The 25,120-nt window shown below is 37.8% G+C and overlaps 1 protein-coding gene across 2 annotated transcripts in view; it reads right to left on the bottom strand.

The window, feature by feature from the left end:
- LOC129748113 (zwei Ig domain protein zig-8-like) overlaps positions 1-25,120 on the bottom strand; it is an 870,358-nt gene that overhangs the window by 185,698 nt on the left and 659,540 nt on the right. For both annotated transcript variants that reach the window (XM_055742607.1, XM_055742608.1), the window contains exon 4: positions 21,801-21,946. In XM_055742607.1, coding sequence (XP_055598582.1) covers positions 21,801-21,946 — 146 coding nt within the window. The remainder of the gene's footprint in view (positions 1-21,800; positions 21,947-25,120) is intronic.

The following is a 25,120-nucleotide window of genomic DNA, read 5'->3' as shown; positions in this document are numbered from 1 at the left end:
AGCCGATAGCTGTCGTTGAGGAGAACATCTTCAACCTCGCCGCAAAGGTTGAGGCAACAACGACAACAACCGAACTTATTGCATTGCACAGGCCCGCAACGTATGGAGCAAGGAGGGGGGAGGAAAAAGAAACGAAAACACTAGCTGCCTGCGTGCGGTTGCTGTGCAATAATAGCAACAGCAGAAAAACCTCGGGTATTCGATCCAGGCACAAACGAGGAGACTCGGGTTTGCTCTGCCTTTTGAATTCGGATCCCTAAAGAATGTAACAGGAGATGAGTGAGAGCCATTCGTTTGGTTTTTTGGATTTGCTGCCTCGAATGTATATTGCTTCGTGAAGGCGGGCCATGTGAGAGCGTATGCATCATCGGTTTTGTCGTTTTCGCTGCTTCAACGCAACCTTTGCTTCCGAGTAAAGCGTTGAGCGAGAGATGGTTGATCAATTCATGCTCAGCAAAATTCAATCACTGAGGTAGGGTGAAATTATGAGTTTACTCTCCACCATCCTTGAACTGATTAGATTGATCGCTGGTTTGTACCAAGATTAGATTCTAAAAACTTTAAACATAGTTATTTCATATGGCTTCTTCGTGTCATGTCACTGTCAACTATTGCCTGATTATTGAGGCTACATGCTGTGTTCTTTGGCCTAGAGTGTCCCTCAAGGAGGGAAAATCGAAATCCTTATTGTAGACATATACTTCAAGCTTGATGTTCTACTGATACGCTTAACTTCATGAACTTTCGGCTCAGTATTTTCTGTTTTAGTTTAATCCTAGACTTTCAACAACTAAGATTTCTGGAAAGAATTTTTTCTTTCCTGAGCTTTAAAAGTTGCGTTGTTTGATTTTACCTTCATCATATGGATGTTTACAATTGTAGGTAGAAAAGTTTGCGAAAATGCAAAACGAATTATTCTAAGCGATGGGAACTTAGAAGCTTTGAAATGTTCTCAATAGTGCGTAGACCTTATTATTTTTAAATGTATCCTGAGAAAATGATCCTGAGGATTGATCCGTTAATCCGTAGAAATGGTCAAACTCCTTTGTTCAACAAGCATAACGGTATGGAATTGTTCTGCAATCATGGCAAGTTTTAAGTTTGTTTACAGTACAATAATGATTAAGTTTTAGCAACATTCCCCCTGTCACGACTAGGAGTCGACACGTCTCATCTCAGCGAAACTCAACAGCAGTTTTATGACATTTCGGTAAATTAACATCAATAATGTTAGAAAATGCAGCATGTAAAATAATAACAATAATCATAGGAGGTAGAAAACTAGAAGCTATACATTTGAAGTTTTGCGCCATTTGTTACAAGTAATAAATCAAAGATCAATCTAAGAATCAAAGTTTCTGAGAATAATATATTTAATTCGTTACATAAGCTTTTGGTAACATTATTCTAAAAGGCACGTAGGCACGACTAACAGAAAACTACAATTGATGCTAATCCGGAACGACCATCGTTGGTCTAAGGTGAATTCTTAATGATAAAAATATTATTCAAAAGTATTCAAAAAGTGATCATCATAATAGGTCCTCCGATAGTGCTGTAATTGATACAAAGTCGTGTTTGGAGGTTAGAAAAGTCACGCAGAAGAGTTGTAGGTCGGATCCAGGAGTTTATTTAAGAGAAGCATTAAACGTAAGCAATTTAATTTTGTATCCCATAAGATTTATTCTAAACAATTGTTAACTTTCAGAAATATTTTAATACAGTCTAAAACGTATTAAAAAATTGGAATTGTTGCTTCCCGAAACTCCACATTAAAATATTTGTTTACTAGTCCAATATGCGTAAGACTACTAAAACGACTGCTACCCTGAAGAGTGGAGGAACCACTAAGAAGATGGTATCGAAGTCCGCTAACCGGTGCAAAGCTTGCACCAATCAAGATACGGACCAAATGGTGCAATGCGATAGCTGCGAATCCTGGTACCATTTCAGTTGTGTAGGAGTAACACAGGAGGTTGACGACCAACCGTGGATCTGCGCTGGATGCAACGAAAATGATGTAAGTGTCATTCATATCTCAAGAGGTTTGTCCCAGCCGCAAGAAGTTATAAAAAGTGTTACAATGAATTCTCCACTCGATACCATCGGTACAAAAAATCTCCAACTTGCTACGAACGAAAATAATTTGCCCAAAAATTTGTCCCTTATGAATGCATCCATATTATATCTACCAGAAAAAGTGATTCCCCCCATCGCCAGTTCGTCGGTCCCACTACTCCGGAACATAGAGGATAGTTCAATCACCCTTGCTAGCTTAGGAAACTGTGTTTCTATAGTAGAATCGCAAAATGCAAATCAAAAATTGTTGATTCCTCACAACACAACCGTTTCTGCTGCCGGAACATTATCTAAAGAAGCTACTGTCTCGGCGAATTTAATAGCTGGAATCCCAGCTACCTATCCTTACAATCAATTTCGCGAAGGCGTTCCAGTTCAACAAACTCATCGGGCTCCAAGTTCCAGACATTCTGTAGTTCATAACCGAGCCGTTTTAGAACTACAAAAATTGGAGGAGGTACAGCGATTGGAAGAAGAAGAACATAGGCGTAAAATGGATAATCTCAACAAACGTTTCGATTTACTTCAAGAAATTGTCAGCGATTCTTCCCAGATATCAGTCGATGAAATTGAGCCGTTGAATAAATCACAGGATAAGGTGGCACAGTGGTTGACTGATTCTGGAAAGCCGGAACAGATGAAATCCTGTGAATCCAGAAGACGACCTGATGATGGAAATCCGACCCAGTTTGCTGACGTTCACACACTGGATCGCCAACAGCTCGGTCCAAGAGGTTCAGTACATAACGATCGAGAGCACACAAACTATCCGATGATGCAACCTATTGGAGATGGTCTTTTCATTCCACCACACCGCTCTACCCCGCAGAAGATGAATACCCAAGAGTCTCGGAGAGACTCTGACAATCATGATCTTTCTAGCAGCCAAGTGGCAGCACGTCAAGCAGCTTCTCGCGAGTTACCCTGCTTCAGCGGAGTTGCAGAAGAGTGGCCCTTATTCATCTCCACTTTCAACACAACTACTAGCATGTGTGGATATACGCAAGACGAAAACCTTATTCGACTCCAACAGTGTCTGAGAGGCAAAGCGCATGACGCAGTTCGATGTATGCTGATGCACCCTGCCAACGTACCAATCATTATTTCCACACTTAGAATGTTGTTCGGAAATCCAGAAGTAATTATTTTCAACCTGGTAACCAAAATTCGGAACTCTTCATCCCCTCAAGCAAATCAGCTTGACACCATTGTTGAATTCGCTCTTACGGTTAAAAATCTGTGCGCCACGATTGAAGCGTGCGAATTAGATGAATTCACGTACGACATTTCCCTTTTGCGAGAACTAGTGGAAAAACTTCCAACATCGCACCAAGTCGATTGGCTTAAGTACAGACGCACGATCACTCACGTAACGCTCTTCACGTTCTCTAATTGGTTATATGAACTAGCTGAGACTGTCTCACCAATCGCAAAGCTCTCATTAAATGAACCGCACAACATTAAGCTCAGGAACAGTCCACGCTCCGAATTTGAAGCCAAATTCCCAGCTAAACAGCAGTTCTCCGAGAAACTTTGCAAAATCTGCAGAGGCGATTGTTCAAACGTAGAAAAATGCAAACGTTTCAAAGCTCTCAGCTATAACGCTCGTTTGTCGGCTGTGAATGAGTTTAGGCTTTGCAAAATATGCCTACGAAATCACACAACTCCGTGTAGGTCTCAGAAGATTTGTGGGGAAGAGGGATGCTCCTATAAACACCATGTATTGTTGCATAATTTTGGGAGTAGTAGCACCGCAACTCCAGAGTCTCAAATTACTTCTAATCCTTCTTCACGCGAGTGTTATTTGCATCACTATTCCAACAATGAGGCACTATTTAGAGTAGTCCCCGTGACGTTGTACGGCCCCAAAAAAAGCGTTTCCACGTATGCCTTTTTGGATGATGGTTCTTCATTAACTCTGATCGAATCAACACTTGCATCCGAGCTTGGGGTTGAAGGTAAAGATGAATCGTTATGTTTACGTTGGGCCAATAGCAAAACTAGAACCAGGCGCGGTCCTATGGGGGGGGGTGATCGGGGTGATCACCCCCCCCAAGCGGCAAAAATCCGTTACAAAATACCCGCAAATGCTCGAATTTCTATAAAAAGTTGGAACTTTTCTTAGTAGATGTGCTTTCCAATTTTAAAAATTTTCCATTCCGTGGGGGTGTTTATTCCACAAAAAAGTTAATTTATCACATAAAAGGCTCAATATTGAAAAAAGTCGGTTCACCAAACTCAAGCAGCTGTAACTTAGGATTTCCTGGACTGAATTATACCAAATAACTTTTGTTGATAAGTTACTCAACGAAAGGTTGTTGTTGAGTGTTGATTTGGAATTTGCTATTAATAAACAACTTTTTTTTTTAAATTGTCACTAATTTCCCTCATAGGCCTCAATTAACACAAGCAAATCGCAACAAATTTTAGTATTTGCTTAAAATTCAGAGCTTCTGAATTCTTGATTTTGTTTTGAATTTGAATGAAATGAAAAATTTGGAAAAGTCATACAGGGGGGTGAAAATGGTTATAACACTGAAATACTTCAAATATTTGTTCTGCTTTCATCATACATTTATTGCCTTCAATTGCAAAATAAAAAATCAGATTCTGAATCACAGTTGAGATTCTCTTTCGCGAGAATTTTTCACCTTCAATTAATCCACCATTCAAATATGAATTATAAACTTAAAATTAATAACCTATATTATGAAATTGAAAAACAAAAATTTAAATTTTAGATCTGATATTATTTAATTCTGTTTTAAATGTATTACATCAAACATTCATGTTATGGATGACTGTGAAAAAAATACAAGTACTGCCAAACAAAAATCGAATATAAAATATTCATAGTAATCCGATCAGGAGAGCATGTCAAAACAATAAATAAAACATATTTCAAGGAGATATTTATATATTTCTTAGATAAAATTTGGATCTCAAGGTTTTCGACTATAAGTTTCCTAAAACTGGGTAATATCTTATTTTGATTGAATTTCTCGAACAGGATTGAACTCACTTTCAACGATAAAGAATTTGCTTCAAATTGTTATAAAATATTATGATCATATCTTATTTTAATATGCATACAACATTCCATTAAACACGGACATCGAAGTCAACGGCCCAAACCGTGCTTTAATGAAATTCGCTCAACCCATTCATAAAATTGAATTCAATTTTTGGGAAACCATAAATTGAGCATGGTTTTAGCAAACTATGTGAGTTATTGAAATTCCTCTAGAAATTTTACTCGAAGCATTCATATCTTGACGAGTTATAATTATGTAAGATTTTGTTCTGCCCAATATCAAGCTATGCTATCTGAATGAGATATAATCTTGATTTGAGCATATCAAAAACTGATATAATTAAGCTATGATCGTATAGACTTTTTATATGATTTGAAATATTTTAACATCCTACGAGTACTGAATTATAACTCATATTGATAGAAATAAATTGTGTATCAAAAAATCTCATTTTGATATAATTTTGATTTTTCCTCCTGATCGGGAAGAGTTTAAAAATTTAAAAAAAAAACCTTTCAAGAGATTTCAGCAATAATAAATCGAAGAAAGAGATTACGTTTTATGACTTTTGCGTTTCCTATGAGTTTTTAGTGCCAAAAAGGAACAAAAAAGTATTTATATCAGCTGTTTCAGGAATTGGTGTTGGAGATAGAGATTCAAAAACTCATCTCTAGAACGCAAAATCTGCATTCAAAACTATAACACAGGAAAATAAAATTCACATTTTCCGAAGTGCAAAGAATTTGAAACTGATTTCAACTTATTTAGGAGCTCTAAATGCAAATTTGTATTATTTTATCAGCGCTTTTTTTCCGGTACAAATCTTGAAAATACAAGGCTCATTGCAGAAATTTGTGCATTTTTAGCAAAAGTGTAAAATATCAAAAAAAAAATTGAAAAAAAGGTATTAAATTAATGATCAATTTTCATAAAGACTGTGAGTAATTTACCATGAGAAAAAATTATATCCCCATTTTGTAAAATACGAAGATTATCTAGACGAAATCTGTATTGTTTTTTTCGGGAATTTGTAACTTTTTAGTATTCTTCCCTCTGACCTGCATCGTTGAATAAATAAAGGATAATGAAAAGATTTACCATTTTTCTTGTTGTTCAGGTTAGTTACTTCAACAATTATCATTCATCGATTTCACTCTGAACTGCTAAGTTTTAAAATTACTCAATACCAGAAAATAAGAAGGGAAAAAATAGACAAAAAATCGAGTTTAAGACGCAAAAAGCTTCCAAAATCAGTTTGCCACGGTTTTAATTTTTCCCTTGTGAATTAAAACTTTCTCCTTAGCATTCCACTATATTTTCGGCAACAAGGCATTCTACCATGCAAAACAGTCAGAAGATCTTTTAGCGATTTTTAACCAACACTCCTAGATTTCTATAGATCTACAGCAATTATGTCACCGATACTGCTTTCAGCTCATCTACACAATAATATTGAAATTTTAATTTAAAATTTAGCTTAGCTTGCAAATTATTGAGACTGTTAACTAAAGAAGAGTATTAACATTCAGAATTAACCCTTCATTTCATTATTTTCTTTATAATTCAAAATTATTTAAAAAATTGGTAATTATGTGGAGGTGAACAAAGATTAATCACTTTTGTTTGTAATTTATTTGTTGTAATACAATTTAAATTGAAAATTTTTGATGAAAACTTTAAATTCAAGAGCAAATCAAATAAAATTTCTGTTCCAAAATTTAGAAACTGATTTTTTTAATCGGTTTCTTCTACTTAATATATATTTAAAATGTTGATTTTATATATTGTGTTTGAAAAATTTGAAAATTATAATTCTAATATACTATTAAGTATTTAAGTATTAATATAATACTATTTCCAAATCACGATTTAGTAAAATACCCCTATGAAGAATTCAATGCCCGTTAGTTATGTTTGTTAATTTGTTTATCGGGCTTATCGGTGAAAAGTAAAATACTTTCGATAAATTATAAAATACCAGAGCTCTAATATTTAGAAGCTCAGGAAATAAATGAAGATAACTTGATTTTTTTTCTACGTGTTCATCTCTCAACAACGTGTGTATTATTTTCATTGCAAAAAATACATTTATAACGAGAAATTTTTTAAAAGGCTCTTAAAATGACAATTCTTAAATACCTGATATACCGACAAATAAAAAAAATATCAACATTTTCTCGCAGTGGTTACCTATTATAGATTCGCTGGTTGTTTTATAACGGGATAACACCCCCCCCCCCCCCGGCAACCCCTCCCTCTCCTTTCGCTCACTAAATGATTGTTTTTTTCACCAGATATTAACGTTCCTTTGACTGATTTTTGAAAATTGGAAAATCACCCCCCCCAAGAGCCGACTCTAGGACCGCCCCTGACTAGAACAGAACAGAACTCACAGAATGTTACTATGGAGATATCTGGAACCGGTAATCATCAGCGGAAATATCGACTGAACGAAGTTCATACTGTCGAAAACCTTGATCTTTTCCAACAATCTTTGCACATGGAAAAAGTTCGTAAGAAGTACAAACATTTGCGAGGTGTTCCAGCAGAATCCTACAGTGATGTTCAACCACAAATTCTCATTGGGATTAATAATGCTAATCTTGGCTACGCTCTCAAAGGCCGCAAAGGTAAAATGCACGAACCAGTCGGGACGAAAACACGCCTTGGATGGCTTGTTTATGGAGGCAGGGAAACTTCTAATTTAAATTTCTTCGGATATCATGATATTCGCAAATTTCAATCTGAACGCGAAACTGAAGCAGCACAAACGGGAGCGCAGGATTTTCTTCCTATTTATAATCTGGATTCTTCTGAGTCATCTGTATCACTTGAATCAAGACCAGATCATCAGGATGGCACAATAACGAGGGCGATTCCTCGCGCGCAAACTAATTGTCTGGATCGTTGTGAGAAATTCTCTCGTTCTGGGTACCGCAAATGCTACTTACCCAACAACAAGTCACTCACACTTGTACTTTTACTTGGACTTGTACTTCTTGGGTTGAAATGGCATTCAAATTCACAACGAGACTCATTAATAAAAGATAATAATCTCAAATTGATGCAAAATTATCCGATCGATGTGGAGCCAATTTCTTGTTCTTCGCCATTCAAACAGCCTTCTTCATTTACTGGGATAGACATCACTGGACCATTGTATGATTTAGTTGAACAAAAAACCGAAAAACGATGGGGTGGAAAAATGACTTATTCAGTTACAGAAATATTTCTGACTGACCGTAGCATTCTGGAGAAGAAAGATGGGCAGATTAAATTACCTGTAACTGTCGCACACTTGGTAGGGACGCATGAGGAACGGCTGAAGGTACCATGGAAAGCCGTTTTGGGGCGGAAGATAACTTTAGATTGCTCAGATACTCAAGTACTGGCTCACATCTATCTGGAAATCAATAGCGGATCAGGACGTACCACGATCTAGAATCAAAGCGGAAACTCAGAACTTTGGATATGATTTTATCAACCGAAAATTTTTAGACGATCAAGATGTTGGATCTGATAAAACCAATGAGTAATCGTGAAATCTACTTATAGTGGATCCAGATCTTTCAAGATACTGCCGGGTCATGGAAACAGTAATATCAACTGAAGAAGAAGAAAAACAGCAACTACGAACCACAAATATTTTCCTGCCGTTAAGTAAGTCTTGATAGATTTAGACGTAAAGTAGAAGTAAGCCATTGAGATGTCATACTTGAGGGGGAGTGTCACGACTAGGAGTCGACACGTCTCATCTCAGCGAAACTCAACAGCAGTTTTATGACATTTCGGTAAATTAACATCAATAATGTTCGAAAATGCAGCACGTAAAATAATAACAATAATCATAGGAGGTAGAAAACTAGAAGCTATACATTTGAAGTTTTACGCCATTTGTTACAAGTAATAAATCAAAGATCAATCTAAGAATCAAAGTTTCTGAGAATAATATATTTAATTCGTTACATAAGCTTTTGGTAACATTATTCTAAAAGGCACGTAGGCACGACTAACAGAAAACTACAATTGATGCTAATCCGGAACGACCATCGTTGGTCTAAGGTGAATTCTTAATGATAAAAATATTATTCAAAAGTATTCAAAAAGTGATCATCATAATAGGTCCTCTGATAGTGCTGTAATTGATACAAAGTCGTGTTTGGAGGTTAGAAAAGTCACGCAGAAGAGTTGTAGGTCGGATCCAGGAGTTTATTTAAGAGAAGCATTAAACGTAAGCAATTTAATTTTGTATCCCATAAGATTTATTCTAAACAATTGTTAACTTTCAGAAATATTTTAATACAGTCTAAAACGTATTAAAAAATTGGAATTGTTGCTTCCCGAAACTCCACACCCCCGATTATTAAAAAACTCATATTATCCTTTATCTCGAATTTTCAAATTCATAATAAGCTTTACGAAATTGGCAGCTAATAAATATGTGATCTTTCACTTTTCAACCCCAAGCACTTTAATTATAAGTTTAACTGTTATGTGGCCAGAAATGAAAGTGCACAGTAATGTTATTCACGATTTGGAACAGCTACTGAGACTGTTTGGATGATGCAATTTACGTAGGTCACTTGAAAAATATCGATGAGATTTAGGATTTAGGATAAGAAACTTCATTATAAGAAGGTTAAACCTGATGATACTTTTAAATATTTTTTACAATTTTTAAGACAAATGTTATGAAAGGCAGTTTTGGAAAATCTATAGTCAACCAAAAATGTTTGCTTTATCCAGTTTTTACATTCCATTTCTTGAACTGTTTCTGCGGAACTCAACTTTGCTGAATTTTGAGGTTTCGGATTTGATTGAGATCTTACGTTTAAACCATATGAATATTGAGCAACAAATAGAAAAAAGGTAACCATTTAGGTAACCATTCAGGTAACCATTCAACTCTCTGGAGCCACCATTAAACAGCTGGTCGTTCTTATGTTTTGTCATTTAATTTAAGCTGGAGAAGTGTCAGATTGAAATGATTAATCAATCACTTTTACTTTTTTACATCTCTTTTGTTGATACAAATTAAATTCATGATTTGCAGTTCGTACTATTGAAAAAATTTAAAAAAAAAACATTCAAATAAGGAAAACAAGTTAACTTTCAAAAAAAGAAGCATTAAAGTTCCAATATCTAGCGATAATAGTTTTTATTGGAAAAAATCAGGAAATTAATTTTTTTTCTTCGATTGAATAATTTGATTTGGAAGAACTCAAACACTATTATATAATATTGGTTTCACACACATACTTACTCAATTAATTACCAAGTACCAAGGAGCTTAATTTTGGCTAGGCCAAAGGCAATTAAACAATATTTTACTGACTCTTTTTTGGTAGATTTTAATAATGTCCTAGCAAAGAGCTGAGCTGAACTACAGATCATATTTTTGTAATTAGTAGATCTTTTTATTTCAATGAATTTTTATTGAGCTCATTTTAATAAATGCCAAAAAAAAGAATTCGTTGAATTAGCTCTATAACTTGTTTTTTAATTATAAACTTTGAGCGAATATGTCCATGGTTGTCCATTTCTCCCCGAGCGGCTCCTAATGCAACTCAGTGAACTTTTCGTTCTGAAAAACTTTCCCAGCTCTGCTTAGACGCCAGGCGTACACCCATTCAAAGAGCAGAAAAGGCTTCGCCAGGGTGAGGCCGAAATTATCAATGAAAATTGAGACAAATGTGCCTCCGCATACCAAACATGCAGACATGGCACATCACTTTTTGCAGTGTTTCCAAACAACGCTTTTCACGGTATAAAATTCAGTTTTTTAAGTTGTTTTTTTATTTCATTGCTTTTCTTTTATGTGCTGTTAGGCAATAAATCAAGGAACTTATCGATCCTTAAATCAAATAGAAAATATGTTGAAATTAACGATTCAACGCAGAATTCAGTGGTGAAAAAGAGTTAATCTTTATTCATAATCATTCGTCATGTTCTTATATAACTACTTTCTACATAAGCGATAGCTATTTGTCAGTAAAATGACAAATGAGGCTGCTACTTATTATCTTCTGCCAGCACTGCAGTGTAAATGCTAACCACAGTTTGAGTTGGCTTTGCTCTGCGTGTGTGCAACACGATGTCATCTTTTGTAATGTAAATATCTTCATTCCTGTCATTAGCAATCATTGCGGCTATTGTTTCAATTGCTAGTTGACTCAAAGCATGCGGAATAGGGTGGCTCATAATTGGCTTTTGTGTGGAATTCTGAGGGTTCAACCTCCAAATGGTAGATAAGGATGTAAGAAACAAACTTTAATATAGCGGTGACTCAGAAAATTTATGTTTAGAGGTCACACTGGGTCGATTTTTGAAATAAGTCCTTTTTTTTTAAACTCCATAATAAGTTTATTTTGATTCAGATATATTATACTAAACATATGAGTTTAATGTTTTTAAATTTTGTGTAGGTTACAAACTTTACGTGAAAAATATAAAAAAACCGATTTTATGTTTCACAGATTTTTTAGCATGCTTTTTTCTATTTTTTTTTATTTTGTCGATCAATTTTAAATTAAATTGTCCAGAAAGTGTATTTTGCGCTATACACATTTGCAAAAGATGCAAATTTTTATTTACAACAAATTTGCCGAAGGAAGTATGTTATTTGTTTAAACATTAAAAAAGTTATTGATGATGTACTGCTAGGCAACCATTATGGAACAATCCGAACGCGGAGTTTATAAACCAACCATCAGCGGTTCGACATCATATGTACGTCTTACAAACCGTTGTCTAACCGGAAAATTCGCTCGGTGCTTGGTGTTTTTAAGATTCAAAGCAACTTTCGCATAGAAGGAAAAAATAGAAAACTTGGCTGTTGTGGTGACTGCAGCAGATTCAATGGAGCAAATAAGTTGTAATTTTATTGAATGCGGTACAGGAAAATAAATTGCAGAAGCAGTATACTAAAGTTTAAAAAAATGGAACTAAGAAAAAGTTATTTGCACAAAGTACTCTACCTACCTACCTACCTACCTACCTAAGAGTCAGGCGCCGATTGACCGACGCATAGGGCTGAGATATAAAAAAGTACTATGATACAACCAATATTAACTCGGGTGAAAAGAACGGTGCTGCGCCCATTTTAGAAAGTCTGCTCGGGAGAAAACTGCATTATTTTCCTTGCAGGCACCACATATATGTATGATCTCGTATAAATGGCATATCGAACCTGTTTCGGAATTTAAAATACCGGCCCTGAGGACAATTTTTTTAAATCAATACTGATGTTATGAAATCGCTTGGTACATCTTTGTACCTGAAAATGATCACATTTTCATATGTGATGAAAGAAATTAGAGAAACATGAACTATCAAAGAACGAAAGAACATAAGCCGTAAATATCATGAAAATTTCGAAAAAGATACAACGGCTCACCGACAGGACTTGAACCTGCAATCTCCGCTTCGGTACAACGGCGCGTTAGCCAATTCCACCACGGTGAACGTGATGGAACCGGCGAACACGAGCAATCGAGCTCTGCCGATCAACTGCTGGACCTTCTATCGAAACACCATGTATATCCCGCATGTGATCTTTCCCTCTATTGATCTCTCTTGTTTCTCTAACCCCACCCATCGACTCGGGATTTTAGCCGAACGAGCACATGGTCGATTGCTTCGGGTTTGCCGCAACTTACGGTCAGATGAAGAAGCAATCAGTGCCGCTCAAGGTTCCGAGCAGACCAGTTACACAAGGAGGTGTTGCTCTGTTGAAATCAATACTGATGTTATGAAATCGCTTGGTACATCTTTGTACCTGAAAATGATCACATTTTCATATGTGATGAAAGAAATTAGAGAAACATGAACTATCAAAGAACGAAAGAACATAAGCCGTAAATATCATGAAAATTTCGAAAAAGATACAACGGCTCACCGACAGGACTTGAACCTGCAATCTCCGCTTCGGTACAACGGCGCGTTAGCCAATTCCACCACGGTGAACGTGATGGAACCGGCGAACACGAGCAATCGAGCTCTGCCGATCAACTGCTGGACCTTCTATCGAAACACCATGTATATCCCGCATGTGATCTTTCCCTCTATTGATCTCTCTTGTTTCTCTAACCCCACCCATCGACTCGGGATTTTAGCCGAACGAGCACATGGTCGATTGCTTCGGGTTTGCCGCAACTTACGGTCAGATGAAGAAGCAATCAGTGCCGCTCAAGGTTCCGAGCAGACCAGTTACACAAGGAGGTGTTGCTCTGTTGAAATCAATACTGATGTTATGAAATCGCTTGGTACATCTTTGTACCTGAAAATGATCACATTTTCATATGTGATGAAAGAAATTAGAGAAACATGAACTATCAAAGAACGAAAGAACATAAGCCGTAAATATCATGAAAATTTCGAAAAAGATACAACGGCTCACCGACAGGACTTGAACCTGCAATCTCCGCTTCGGTACAACGGCGCGTTAGCCAATTCCACCACGGTGAACGTGATGGAACCGGCGAACACGAGCAATCGAGCTCTGCCGATCAACTGCTGGACCTTCTATCGAAACACCATGTATATCCCGCATGTGATCTTTCCCTCTATTGATCTCTCTTGTTTCTCTAACCCCACCCATCGACTCGGGATTTTAGCCGAACGAGCACATGGTCGATTGCTTCGGGTTTGCCGCAACTTACGGTCAGATGAAGAAGCAATCAGTGCCGCTCAAGGTTCCGAGCAGACCAGTTACACAAGGAGGTGTTGCTCTGTTGAAATCAATACTGATGTTATGAAATCGCTTGGTACATCTTTGTACCTGAAAATGATCACATTTTCATATGTGATGAAAGAAATTAGAGAAACATGAACTATCAAAGAACGAAAGAACATAAGCCGTAAATATCATGAAAATTTCGAAAAAGATACAACGGCTCACCGACAGGACTTGAACCTGCAATCTCCGCTTCGGTACAACGGCGCGTTAGCCAATTCCACCACGGTGAACGTGATGGAACCGGCGAACACGAGCAATCGAGCTCTGCCGATCAACTGCTGGACCTTCTATCGAAACACCATGTATATCCCGCATGTGATCTTTCCCTCTATTGATCTCTCTTGTTTCTCTAACCCCACCCATCGACTCGGGATTTTAGCCGAACGAGCACATGGTCGATTGCTTCGGGTTTGCCGCAACTTACGGTCAGATGAAGAAGCAATCAGTGCCGCTCAAGGTTCCGAGCAGACCAGTTACACAAGGAGGTGTTGCTCTGTTGAAATCAATACTGATGTTATGAAATCGCTTGGTACATCTTTGTACCTGAAAATGATCACATTTTCATATGTGATGAAAGAAATTAGAGAAACATGAACTATCAAAGAACGAAAGAACATAAGCCGTAAATATCATGAAAATTTCGAAAAAGATACAACGGCTCACCGACAGGACTTGAACCTGCAATCTCCGCTTCGGTACAACGGCGCGTTAGCCAATTCCACCACGGTGAACGTGATGGAACCGGCGAACACGAGCAATCGAGCTCTGCCGATCAACTGCTGGACCTTCTATCGAAACACCATGTATATCCCGCATGTGATCTTTCCCTCTATTGATCTCTCTTGTTTCTCTAACCCCACCCATCGACTCGGGATTTTAGCCGAACGAGCACATGGTCGATTGCTTCGGGTTTGCCGCAACTTACGGTCAGATGAAGAAGCAATCAGTGCCGCTCAAGGTTCCGAGCAGACCAGTTACACAAGGAGGTGTTGCTCTGTTGAAATCAATACTGATGTTATGAAATCGCTTGGTACATCTTTGTACCTGAAAATGATCACATTTTCATATGTGATGAAAGAAATTAGAGAAACATGAACTATCAAAGAACGAAAGAACATAAGCCGTAAATATCATGAAAATTTCGAAAAAGATACAACGGCTCACCGACAGGACTTGAACCTGCAATCTCCGCTTCGGTACAACGGCGCGTTAGCCAATTCCACCACGGTGAACGTGATGGAACCGGCGAACACGAGCAATCGAGCTCTGCCGATCAACTGCTGGACCTTCTATCGAAACACCATGTATATCCCGCATGTGATCTTTCCCTCTATTGATCTCTCTTGTTTCTCTAACCCCACCCATCGACTCGGGATTTTAGCCGAACGAGCACATGGTCGATTGCTTCGGGTTTGCCGCAACTTACGGTCAGATGAAGAAGCAATCAGTGCCGCTCAAGGTTCCGAGCAGACCAGTTACACAAGGAGGTGTTGCTCTGTTGAAATCAATACTGATGTTATGAAATCGCTTGGTACATCTTTGTACCTGAAAATGATCACATTTTCATATGTGATGAAAGAAATTAGAGAAACATGAACTATCAAAGAACGAAAGAACATAAGCCGTAAATATCATGAAAATTTCGAAAAAGATACAACGGCTCACCGACAGGACTTGAACCTGCAATCTCCGCTTCTTGCTTCTTCATCTGACCGTAAGTTGCGGCAAACCCGAAGCAATCGACCATGTGCTCGTTCGGCTAAAATCCCGAGTCGATGGGTGGGGTTAGAGAAACAAGAGAGATCAATAGAGGGAAAGATCACATGCGGGATATACATGGTGTTTCGATAGAAGGTCCAGCAGTTGATCGGCAGAGCTCGATTGCTCGTGTTCGCCGGTTCCATCACGTTCACCGTGGTGGAATTGGCTAACGCGCCGTTGTACCGAAGCGGAGATTGCAGGTTCAAGTCCTGTCGGTGAGCCGTTGTATCTTTTTCGAAATTTTCATGATATTTACAGCTTATGTTCTTTCGTTCTTTGATAGTTCATGTTTCTCTAATTTCTTTCATCACATATGAAAATTTTTTTAAACAATTCAGATATGAATGGGACAGAATCAACAAAAATCATTACGCTGGTGCTGGTAATATTTCTAGTATTTTCTCAAATGAATTTCTTTTTTTTTTCTTTTAAGGAACAATCACCAAAACAGAACAGCCTCTTGGATATCATTTCGCAAAAGAATGATGCTTCAGAAATTCGTTCGTGAAGATTATCTAGAACTTCTTCAACTAACTTTAGTTTGTCCAAATAAAGAACACAAAGTTAAATTTAAAAGACCAGGTGCTCTACATCACGCAAAGTGGATGGCAAGAGCAATTTACGGCCTGAAATGTATTTGTTTAGAGAAAAATTTCAAGTGGAAATTTTAAACTTGAAAAGTTCGTTCAGAATGTAGTACGAGTTTATTTAAGAAGGTGGTATCAAGATCCTCTTGCTACTAGTGCACCAATGAACAATCTTACATTTATAAACAACCTCAAAAACTACGATGATGAAGAGTTGAGCCTAAAAACGTAAAAAAAAAATTCGAAAAACATTTATAGTTTTTGTCAGAGCTTAACATCTGTCTGGCTTTTTATTATGAGCTAGTTGATGCCGTTTTGAAGTAAAACATGGTCCAGAATCTACTGAAGTAGAGCAATATTATGAAACTTAAATTTTCTTTCAGAAACTCATTGGAAGATTTTGTTACTGAGAAATGTTGGGATTTTTTTTAAATATTGCAACTTGAATCCCGTTTTGTTGTACGTAAAAATTCGCAAAATATAAAACTCATACATATGTTTAGCGTGATTTCTATGAATTAAAATTTTCTTAGTACGAAATTTGAAAAAAGGACTTTTTCCAAAAACTGACCCAGTGTGACCTCTAAACATCATTTTTCAGAGTCGCCGCCATTAAGAAGTTTGTTTCTTACACCTTAAGCTACCATTTGGAGGATGAGCCCCCAGAATTCCAGACATAAGGCAATTTTGAGCCACCCTAATGCGAAACCAAAACAAACTCTTTTGTTCTCAGCTTTGGTCGATGAAAGACTGACCGTCTACTGACGTTTCGTTGACCACGAAATTAGATTCTCAAAAATCATGTATGGGTGATCCGATGAAGATCTTCGGGCATCGGAATCATCGGCATATTCTGCATCTGCATATCCGATTAGTGTTTCCGGTGTCGCGTTTCTGCGGTATACCGAAGCCATATCGGTCATACTAGAAGGTATCGCAGAATACGCTTCAGCCCTAGCCAAGACTTCGATCGGCAGCACTCCTGCAAAATGCCGTATAAATAAAGAAGTGGTTGAAATTGCTTGCAACTAACCGTCGCCTGAACCACCTTTTCCTCAGCACTAGGAACAGCTTCCTAACATCAAAGACAAGCTCGCGCATGCTAACCGCAGCGCAGCTCCAAAGCACGAGAATATTCATCTCGGCTTTCAGTTTCATGGAGTTTTGTCCTGTTGTTCCAACGCTTTGAGCGGTCCAAAAGCCGGAAGGCAACGTTCAGCAGCATGAGTTCGATCTGGCTCTGATGCGTTGATGAAGTTGCTGGCAACTAACCGTAGCCCAAAACATCTCCTCCAAAGCCACAGAAAAATTGTACTGTGGGCTTGGATGAGCTCACGCGTACTTATTGCAGCGTAGCTCCACATCACGTGAGTAACCCTTTCTAAAAGCAGCTTTTTCCAACTTTCGACCGGGTTAATCCTCCATCTTGAGCATTCAGCCATGACCAATCCTGGTCGCAGAACTCGACCGTCGGAAATTAACAGGCGCTGCTAACCACAGATTAAGTCGTAACGGCATCGAGAGCAACCCTCTCTAAACCCGGCTTTCTGGCGACGAACTCCAGTTGCGCCTTTTAGCTGACTTGAAGCACTTGCATGCTGACCACGCTTCACAAGCAAAGCACGAGAGTTATCCTCTCGGCTATCCAGCACCACCCAATTAATTCGGGGTGTTGCTCCCGCTGGACCTGTCCACTTCTGCGGAGCTCGGTTGCGGATCCTGAGACTTCTACCGGCCGTCGGACGTGAGCTCACGCTTGCTAACCGCAATGTGGCTCGTGACGGCATCGGGAGTAACCCTTTCGGTCCAAGTACCTCCCCGGACTCGACAGCTGGCTGGCCCTTTGCGGTGGTCCTTTGGCTGGTGGCTGGCCCCTCGACCTGGCTGGTCCTTATTACAAGCTCATATATTGCGTAAGAATTATTAATGAACACGATAGGTTTTTGGTACCAAGGTACGAGAATCGCGATGTTTGGATGAATGTAATGTGAACCGCATAAAATACTTTATTTGAGACTATTCGAGAAATTGTGAGGATGATACAACATTGTGCTTATGTTCTAACTGCCTACATAAATTACACAAAATTCAGCTTACTTGCTAATTCTCCAAGACGTCCTCCTCAGCAGTGATCACGGGGCCCCGGGTGTTTCCTCTGCATCCATGCACATGCAGCGCACTCCCATGCACGCTATTGATCGATTTCTTTTTCGATATTTCAATTTTCAATTCGACATAGCCACCCTATTCTCAAATGCATCGGGGAATCCCCAATTGGATTTTTGCTCACGACTCACTTATTGCTTGTTTACACCAACACTCTTGCATGCAGCTTAGCGGCGTCACCACTAGCATACAACCCAGGCTCTTACACACACTGTTGCCCGCAGGTCATCCCTTAATTCCCCACACTATGCTGACATCAATATGGCCGTAGCCCTTTCAGCAAACCATTCACAATCGACTATTGCAGCGTCAGCATTCCAGCGCCGATTCACCTGATACCGATAAACTTCGTTCCCGTGACTTTCACTAGCGTACCGGTGCCTACTAGGCACAGCCGACGCGTTTGATACGCTTTCCTTCGACGACGCAGATCCGAACCACCGTATACAGTAGAGAAAGCGCTCGTACTGGCTGATGCGAGAAATTGGTCACCAATACTCCGTGAGGTAATTGGAGCTTTCGATCGGCACTCAACTGGCTCGGCTTTCCACTACCACAGGGAAGACTGGCTTGTTTATGTACCTAGTCACGACTGGCCATCGATGTGTGATTTCCACCGTAGTTGCGAGGTGTTCGATGCACCAGGACTTGAAACAGCATTTAAAGGGCTCTGTAATTTTGAGAATGATTTAGCAAGGGCGGTTATAACTTTCGGGTCTACGAATGTACCTCGATGAGAGCCCTCTTTTCCTGTATGTACGTTCACTGGTGGTCGGTGGATCGAAGTTCACGGTTGATGTTCGGTCAACGTCTTCGGGATTCTAGGGATGTACAATGAACTTAGCTTCGAGAATTTATAACTCGCAGTTATCTGTAACCTGATCAGAAAATAGGCTGGAATTGTCAGGAACTGCCTGTTTGATTCCGTGTTGGCAATGAGCTGTTTAGTGGGGTGATAATGGGAAAAGCTATAGCACGTGCGTTTGTTTCTTACTTACATTTTGATTACCGAATAAGCGGAGTGATTCGGGAATGATATCGCTGCTGTGTGCCGCTCCCCGTTCGATTATTATCCCACGCTTTTGGTTAATTCCTATAATAGTTTGTTGCATTACAAATCTGGTTAATGTTAAGCAGTACCTTTAGGTTTGTTGGCTTGGCATGCGCGACCCGGTTGTTTTGTGGCTTTCTTCTGGGCTTCTTTAGGCTAGAATTGAATCATTTTAGCTACCATACATTAGTGGTTACTTTTCTTTACCTTTACAGGGCTAGCTTGTCACTTATTTCACTTTTTAGCACACTGTTGGTAACTTGTTCACGCTCTTTACAAGCCTCTTAGAGAATAAGCGTCAGTTTGTCAAGCGGAAGTCAAGCGGTGTCAAATTTCCTTATTTTTGATCAGTTGATTAAGGGGGGGGGGGGGGTAGGGTCTAACACTCTCAAAAAATCGATTTTTTTTATTTTTTTATTTTCTTATTGTAAAACATTTCAAGAATGTTGTGTCAAATTTTCAAGTCAATTGAAGCAAAACTGTAGAAGTTATAGGCCTTTATCTCCTACTATCTAATACTGCAAGAAAGCAAGAGCAGAAACTTCAAACGCGTTTTTCTCGAAAGCACATTTTTAAAGTCCGTGGACATCGTCATTTGAAAACTACTTATCCGATTCTTTTCAAATTTGGAACATATTTTCTACATATAAAATACCAGACCCCAACGTTTTTCTTTTTTGATTTTTTTACTTTGGGGAGATTTTAGAGGTGAAAAATGGCGGATTTTTAAGTGAAAAATCGTAGTTTTTACTTCCTACAGCCACAAAAATTTCATAAAAATATTTTTAAGTTTAAAAAAAAACGTTGGGGTCCAGAAAAACATCTATTAAAAATATTTTGCTCTCATTTTTTGACTTCAGATGATTCTGTGCTGAGATACAGTGTCCACCGCAAATCCTGTTTTTTTAAAAGGCATCCTCGAAAATGCTCCGTCACCGGCTCATTTTTCAATATTTTTCTACGAAAAAATTACTAAATGTTCTTTTAACAATGCTTTGTATAATGCAAAAAATTTGAATACATTTGTTTGAACGATAGCTCTAGAAAAAAAATCGTGAAAATGGTGTTTTTTTATACCCGTTAGACCCTACCCCCCCCTTAAGTGTTACATGACAGATGGATTGTTTGTTGCGGGGGCATCTTATTTTTTGAAGTACAGCGAGAACTCTGGTTTACTGTTCATTTTTATAACCTCAAACTGACAGCATATATATTTTAACCATTAACGTTCACAAACAATATTATACTGTAATATCCTTCTGCGCTGGTCGCTGATGAATATGCTAAGTGTAAGAGAAAGTATTGAGAGTATTCCTTCCAATAGCTCGTTTTCCAATATTACAGACGTATCTGGGCCCATAACCTATTGAAAAAGCAGGTTTTAGTGGTGGAATAGAGTAATCTTTATTCAGGTTTAATCGTCAAGTCACTAAAATATAACTGGCAGTAAGCGATAGCTATTAACTAATTTTTCTCCACTTCTATTCCCTAACCGGGAAACTACTCAGTTCTCAATGAGTAAAATGAGGTTATTACTCATTATCATCTGCAAACACTGCAGCGTAACTGCTTACCACAATATGAGTCAATATCGTATTGCGTGAAAATTAATAGTTTTTAAGGTTAATTTTTTTGTATTTCTTCATGCTGCTACGCAAAAAATCAAGGAACTTATCTATCCTAAAATCAAAAAGAAATTATTTGTGGGTTGTTTGATAATGCATTCACAACGATTTCCTCAATTTTGTTCCATTTCACCTTCATTTCCCTATTCATCCCCATTTTACGGTTTCCTTTTGGTTGAAACCCTACAATAAAACGGATTCTAAATGGGAAACTACTCCTACCAATGTGTAGGTATAAACTTTTATCTCTTTTAAAGAATCAAGAAATCTTGAATATTCTGCTGATTCAAGGATCAAACATTTGTAGAAAAAAAATTTATAGACTTTCATAACGAACATGTTTAATTATCTTCAAGCTATGAGTAATCATGGAATCCCAGGACAAATTTGTTGCAATGGCCTCAAAAATAAATTTGGGTAGAGTTTTTCAATCAGTTTATTCCACTGTGCCCAAACTCCAACGGAAAATGTTCGTTACAAGAGGCCAACCTCGTGGTGGGTGGTGAGAGTTCGAGCTTGGGATGGGTGCTACTGCTGCTGCTGAGGAAACAGGAACCTTGCACATTCTGGACCATGCGCAGTGGGGTTTCATTTCAGAGAGGTCACCATGGCACTGTCGAGGTAAATCTCGGCAAAAACAGATTTTGGCACCACAGCACAGTATGCATAAATTCCTGGTATTTTTCTTTTCCTTCGCAATTCCCCCCTTCAGAGTGTCCCCATTTCATTTTGCCCTTCCTTTTTGCCTCTTTGACTCACCTTGCACGGTAGATATGCATGTGTTCCTATCTGTGTGGTTACATTGCTGACTCCGCTGCCGTCTAAGTATGGACCGGCGAAAAATGTTCCTCCGGAGTTTAGCTTGTTTAACGCTAATGACGTACTAATATCGCCTGTGACGTAATCTGAAATTGGAGAACAGAGAGAGGGGGAAACGCAGGTTAGACTAATGAGAACATTCAGCTCTGGGTGGGGGGAAGTAAATCTGAAATATGACTGTTTTAAAGCCGCTGAAATTACATTACTTTAACAAATTACAGTAAACCGAATCCGATCGTGCCACCCTTCCAAAAATTGGTCGCCCTGCCTTGATGGAGGAAAAACCCGGTGTTCCAAGATACGTCGGTTCCATGTCGGTGGGCCCATAAAGCAGATTTATCGTCAGCCAGTAAATTGGATGTATCAGAGTAATGAAAATTTAACTACTTGATTATGATGTAACCGCCCTTTTGGTTGAACCTCCGGAATTTCTTCTTCTGATGCCCTACTTGCTAATGTCCTGCTTAAATTATAGGGTATTAACACAAATGAAAATTTTATTTTGTAGTCCACACAGCCACTCACTTTTCCGGCATGCCTTTCGACGCCATCAACAGCGATGACATTAACGACGCACTGCAACCCGGAAGTGGCAGGAGTAGGAGTAATTCCGGAAATGAACGAAAATCCGATTAGTGTGTTATTTTAGGGACGAATGGGCAGGACGACGAATCTTCGTATACCGGGCACAAATTTGTGGATGTAAAATAACAGCTTTTAATGGCACAATTGCATCGTGGTGACAATTCAATCATTTGTTTGCACTTCACATGGCGAGTGGCTAGCAGAAATGGAATTTCCAACCCTTGAAGTGATTAAATAATTGATGTTATTGCTCCGATGTCGCATGAACGGGGATCTCATTAAGTTATGTGATGTGACAAACTGTACGTGTACGCATTGGAGCGAATGAATCAATCACAATTGACATTTTAAATTGGCCAAAGACCAAAATGTGATACCATCCCGATTAATCTACTTGTTCATTAACTGTTGGAGGAAGTTATGCGGCGATTCAAATTTAATTAATTGATCGAGTGATTGCTAGGAAGCCAATCTTAATATCACCATAAAAAAAAATACCTGGTCAGAGCTTTAAACTTTAAACATTGAATAAGTTCACATTTGTAAGTGAAAAAAGAATCCATCATCGTTAATTTATACGTCAGATAGTAAATAAAATATTTTCATCTTTTCCACGTTGAAAACATTTGGAGAAAAATCCACAGTTACTTATCGCGAATCAAATTAACAATGCCTTTTTCTTGGACAATACACTGAGACGCCAGGTACCGGTAGCTGGAGTTACTTTGATCACCGATAAATGAAATTTCAATATTTGAAAACTGTTGACTACGTCTGAAAGCCTAAAAATTGATTTTCAAGAAGTTTGAGTTTCAATTTTTTTGGGATTTTATCTATGTTTTTAAAACCTAAATTCAAAACCTTAACATTTATATTCTTGCGAAGGCAAACAACTCTCCTGATAAAATCAAAGAATTTAGGAGCACCAGAAATGTTTTTGTTAAAATCGGTCATCGTTGCGCTTTCGTTGGGCGCGGTTCGTTTTTTTTTTCTCCAGTGTGCTCCTAGCTGCCCCTATCTGGTTTGAATATTATGTTGTCAGTAAACATAGAGAAAATAGTATCAAGTTGCAATGATTTAGTCCAGGGGTGAGCAACCTTTTGAAGCAACGGGCCACTTTTAATATGAAATTCTTTCGGTGGGCCGCATTAAAAATAAAATTTAGTTAATAATAACTGGTAGAATTAAACGTATTTTTAGTTTCATCACTAAAACCGGATCATTTTTCAATAATTTGAATGTTTTTAAAGATTTGAAATGTTTAGCGAAGATTCTATTTTTACAAAAAGCAAACATCATTTGCTTCCATTTTTCAAATTTTGGAGTTTTTTCTCTTTACTTCCTCGCTCAGGAAAATTTTTGGGGCTGGCTAGTAAAACTGTCAAACTGAGCGTGGCGACGAACTTGTTAAAAACGAAAATTTTCGAAAGTCCTTCGAAGATTCGTAAAAAGATTTGAACCATTTTCTGAAAAAACCCCGTTTTTTCTTCGAACCGTATCGTATTTTTCGTCATCACTCCCATTGAAAAGTTTCATGGAGCTTGACTATAGCGTTTTGTTTTGTGCCCATTTTCGAAAAAGTTTTCTCTACAATTTATTTAATATTTTTCGTAAAGCCTCCTTTTTCCTATCAACGGTTTTTTATAATTGCTTCCAAATTCATGAAAAATTCATAATTTCACAGATTTTAAACCAGATTTGTCGATGTTACAGTTTGCATTTTTGATTCTAGAATTTTTTTACAAATTTCATAAATTTTCTTAATTTAATTCAGTTACCTATGGTATGGGCTTTCTAAGGCTGAACTATGAAAATCTTGGTAATGTGGATTGTTCATTTTGAAGTAAAATGACTCAATTCTTTCAATTTAATTTAATCAATGTTCATCAAGCTTGATTTGCCCATCAAATTTCTGAAAATAGCATTACACCAGACAACAAAATTCTCATTTCCTGAGGTGCAAGGAATCTCAAAACCGACTTTTACTTATTTGGAGTTGCTGAGTCCAAATATTTTTTTTTGTCAGCACTAGATTTCGAGATAACTTTAAAAGCTAGGTTAAAAAATTAGTTATTTAATTTGCGTACTCTTTTGACAAAACTTTAAAATACAAATACTAATTTACTCAATGATCAACTTTCTCAGAGACCGCGAGTAATTTTGAATTTTGAGAAAAAAGTTATGGAAGTTTTCATTTTTTTTTCAATCCTGCAAAAAAAGGAATGTTGACGAAGTTTTATAGAAAAATTTAACTAAATTAAATCTTTGATATTTTTTAAACCGTAAGTCAAATCATTTCACAGTCTTCAACGAACTTCGGGATGAACAAGCCATAAAGACGCTTAAAATCCCTCGAGAAAAAAACTAAGTTGGTTTAATAAAATTTTAATATCCAATATTCAATGACCCTATTTAGTGATGTGAGAAGAAGTTTAATCAAATTTTTTTGAATTTCTATAAATTGGAATTATTTTATTTATTTACATAGTATTCCGTCTCATATTCGTTCTATAAGTTGTAAGTAGAACTCAATTTTTGAAAGCATTATATCTTGGATACATGAATATCTGGGCAATATTTGAGTCCTTGATTGAATGAAGGCTAGTAAATTATTGAAAGTCAGCTTTTGATTTCTATGGAGGTTTATTGGTTTGTCATTTATGAAAGATCGATTA

This window comes from Uranotaenia lowii, chromosome 2 (assembly GCF_029784155.1).
Source record: "Uranotaenia lowii strain MFRU-FL chromosome 2, ASM2978415v1, whole genome shotgun sequence".
NCBI lineage: Eukaryota > Metazoa > Arthropoda > Insecta > Diptera > Culicidae > Uranotaenia > Uranotaenia lowii.
Note: the sequence above shows the minus strand (reverse complement) of the source record. Positions and strands in the feature narration are given on the sequence as shown.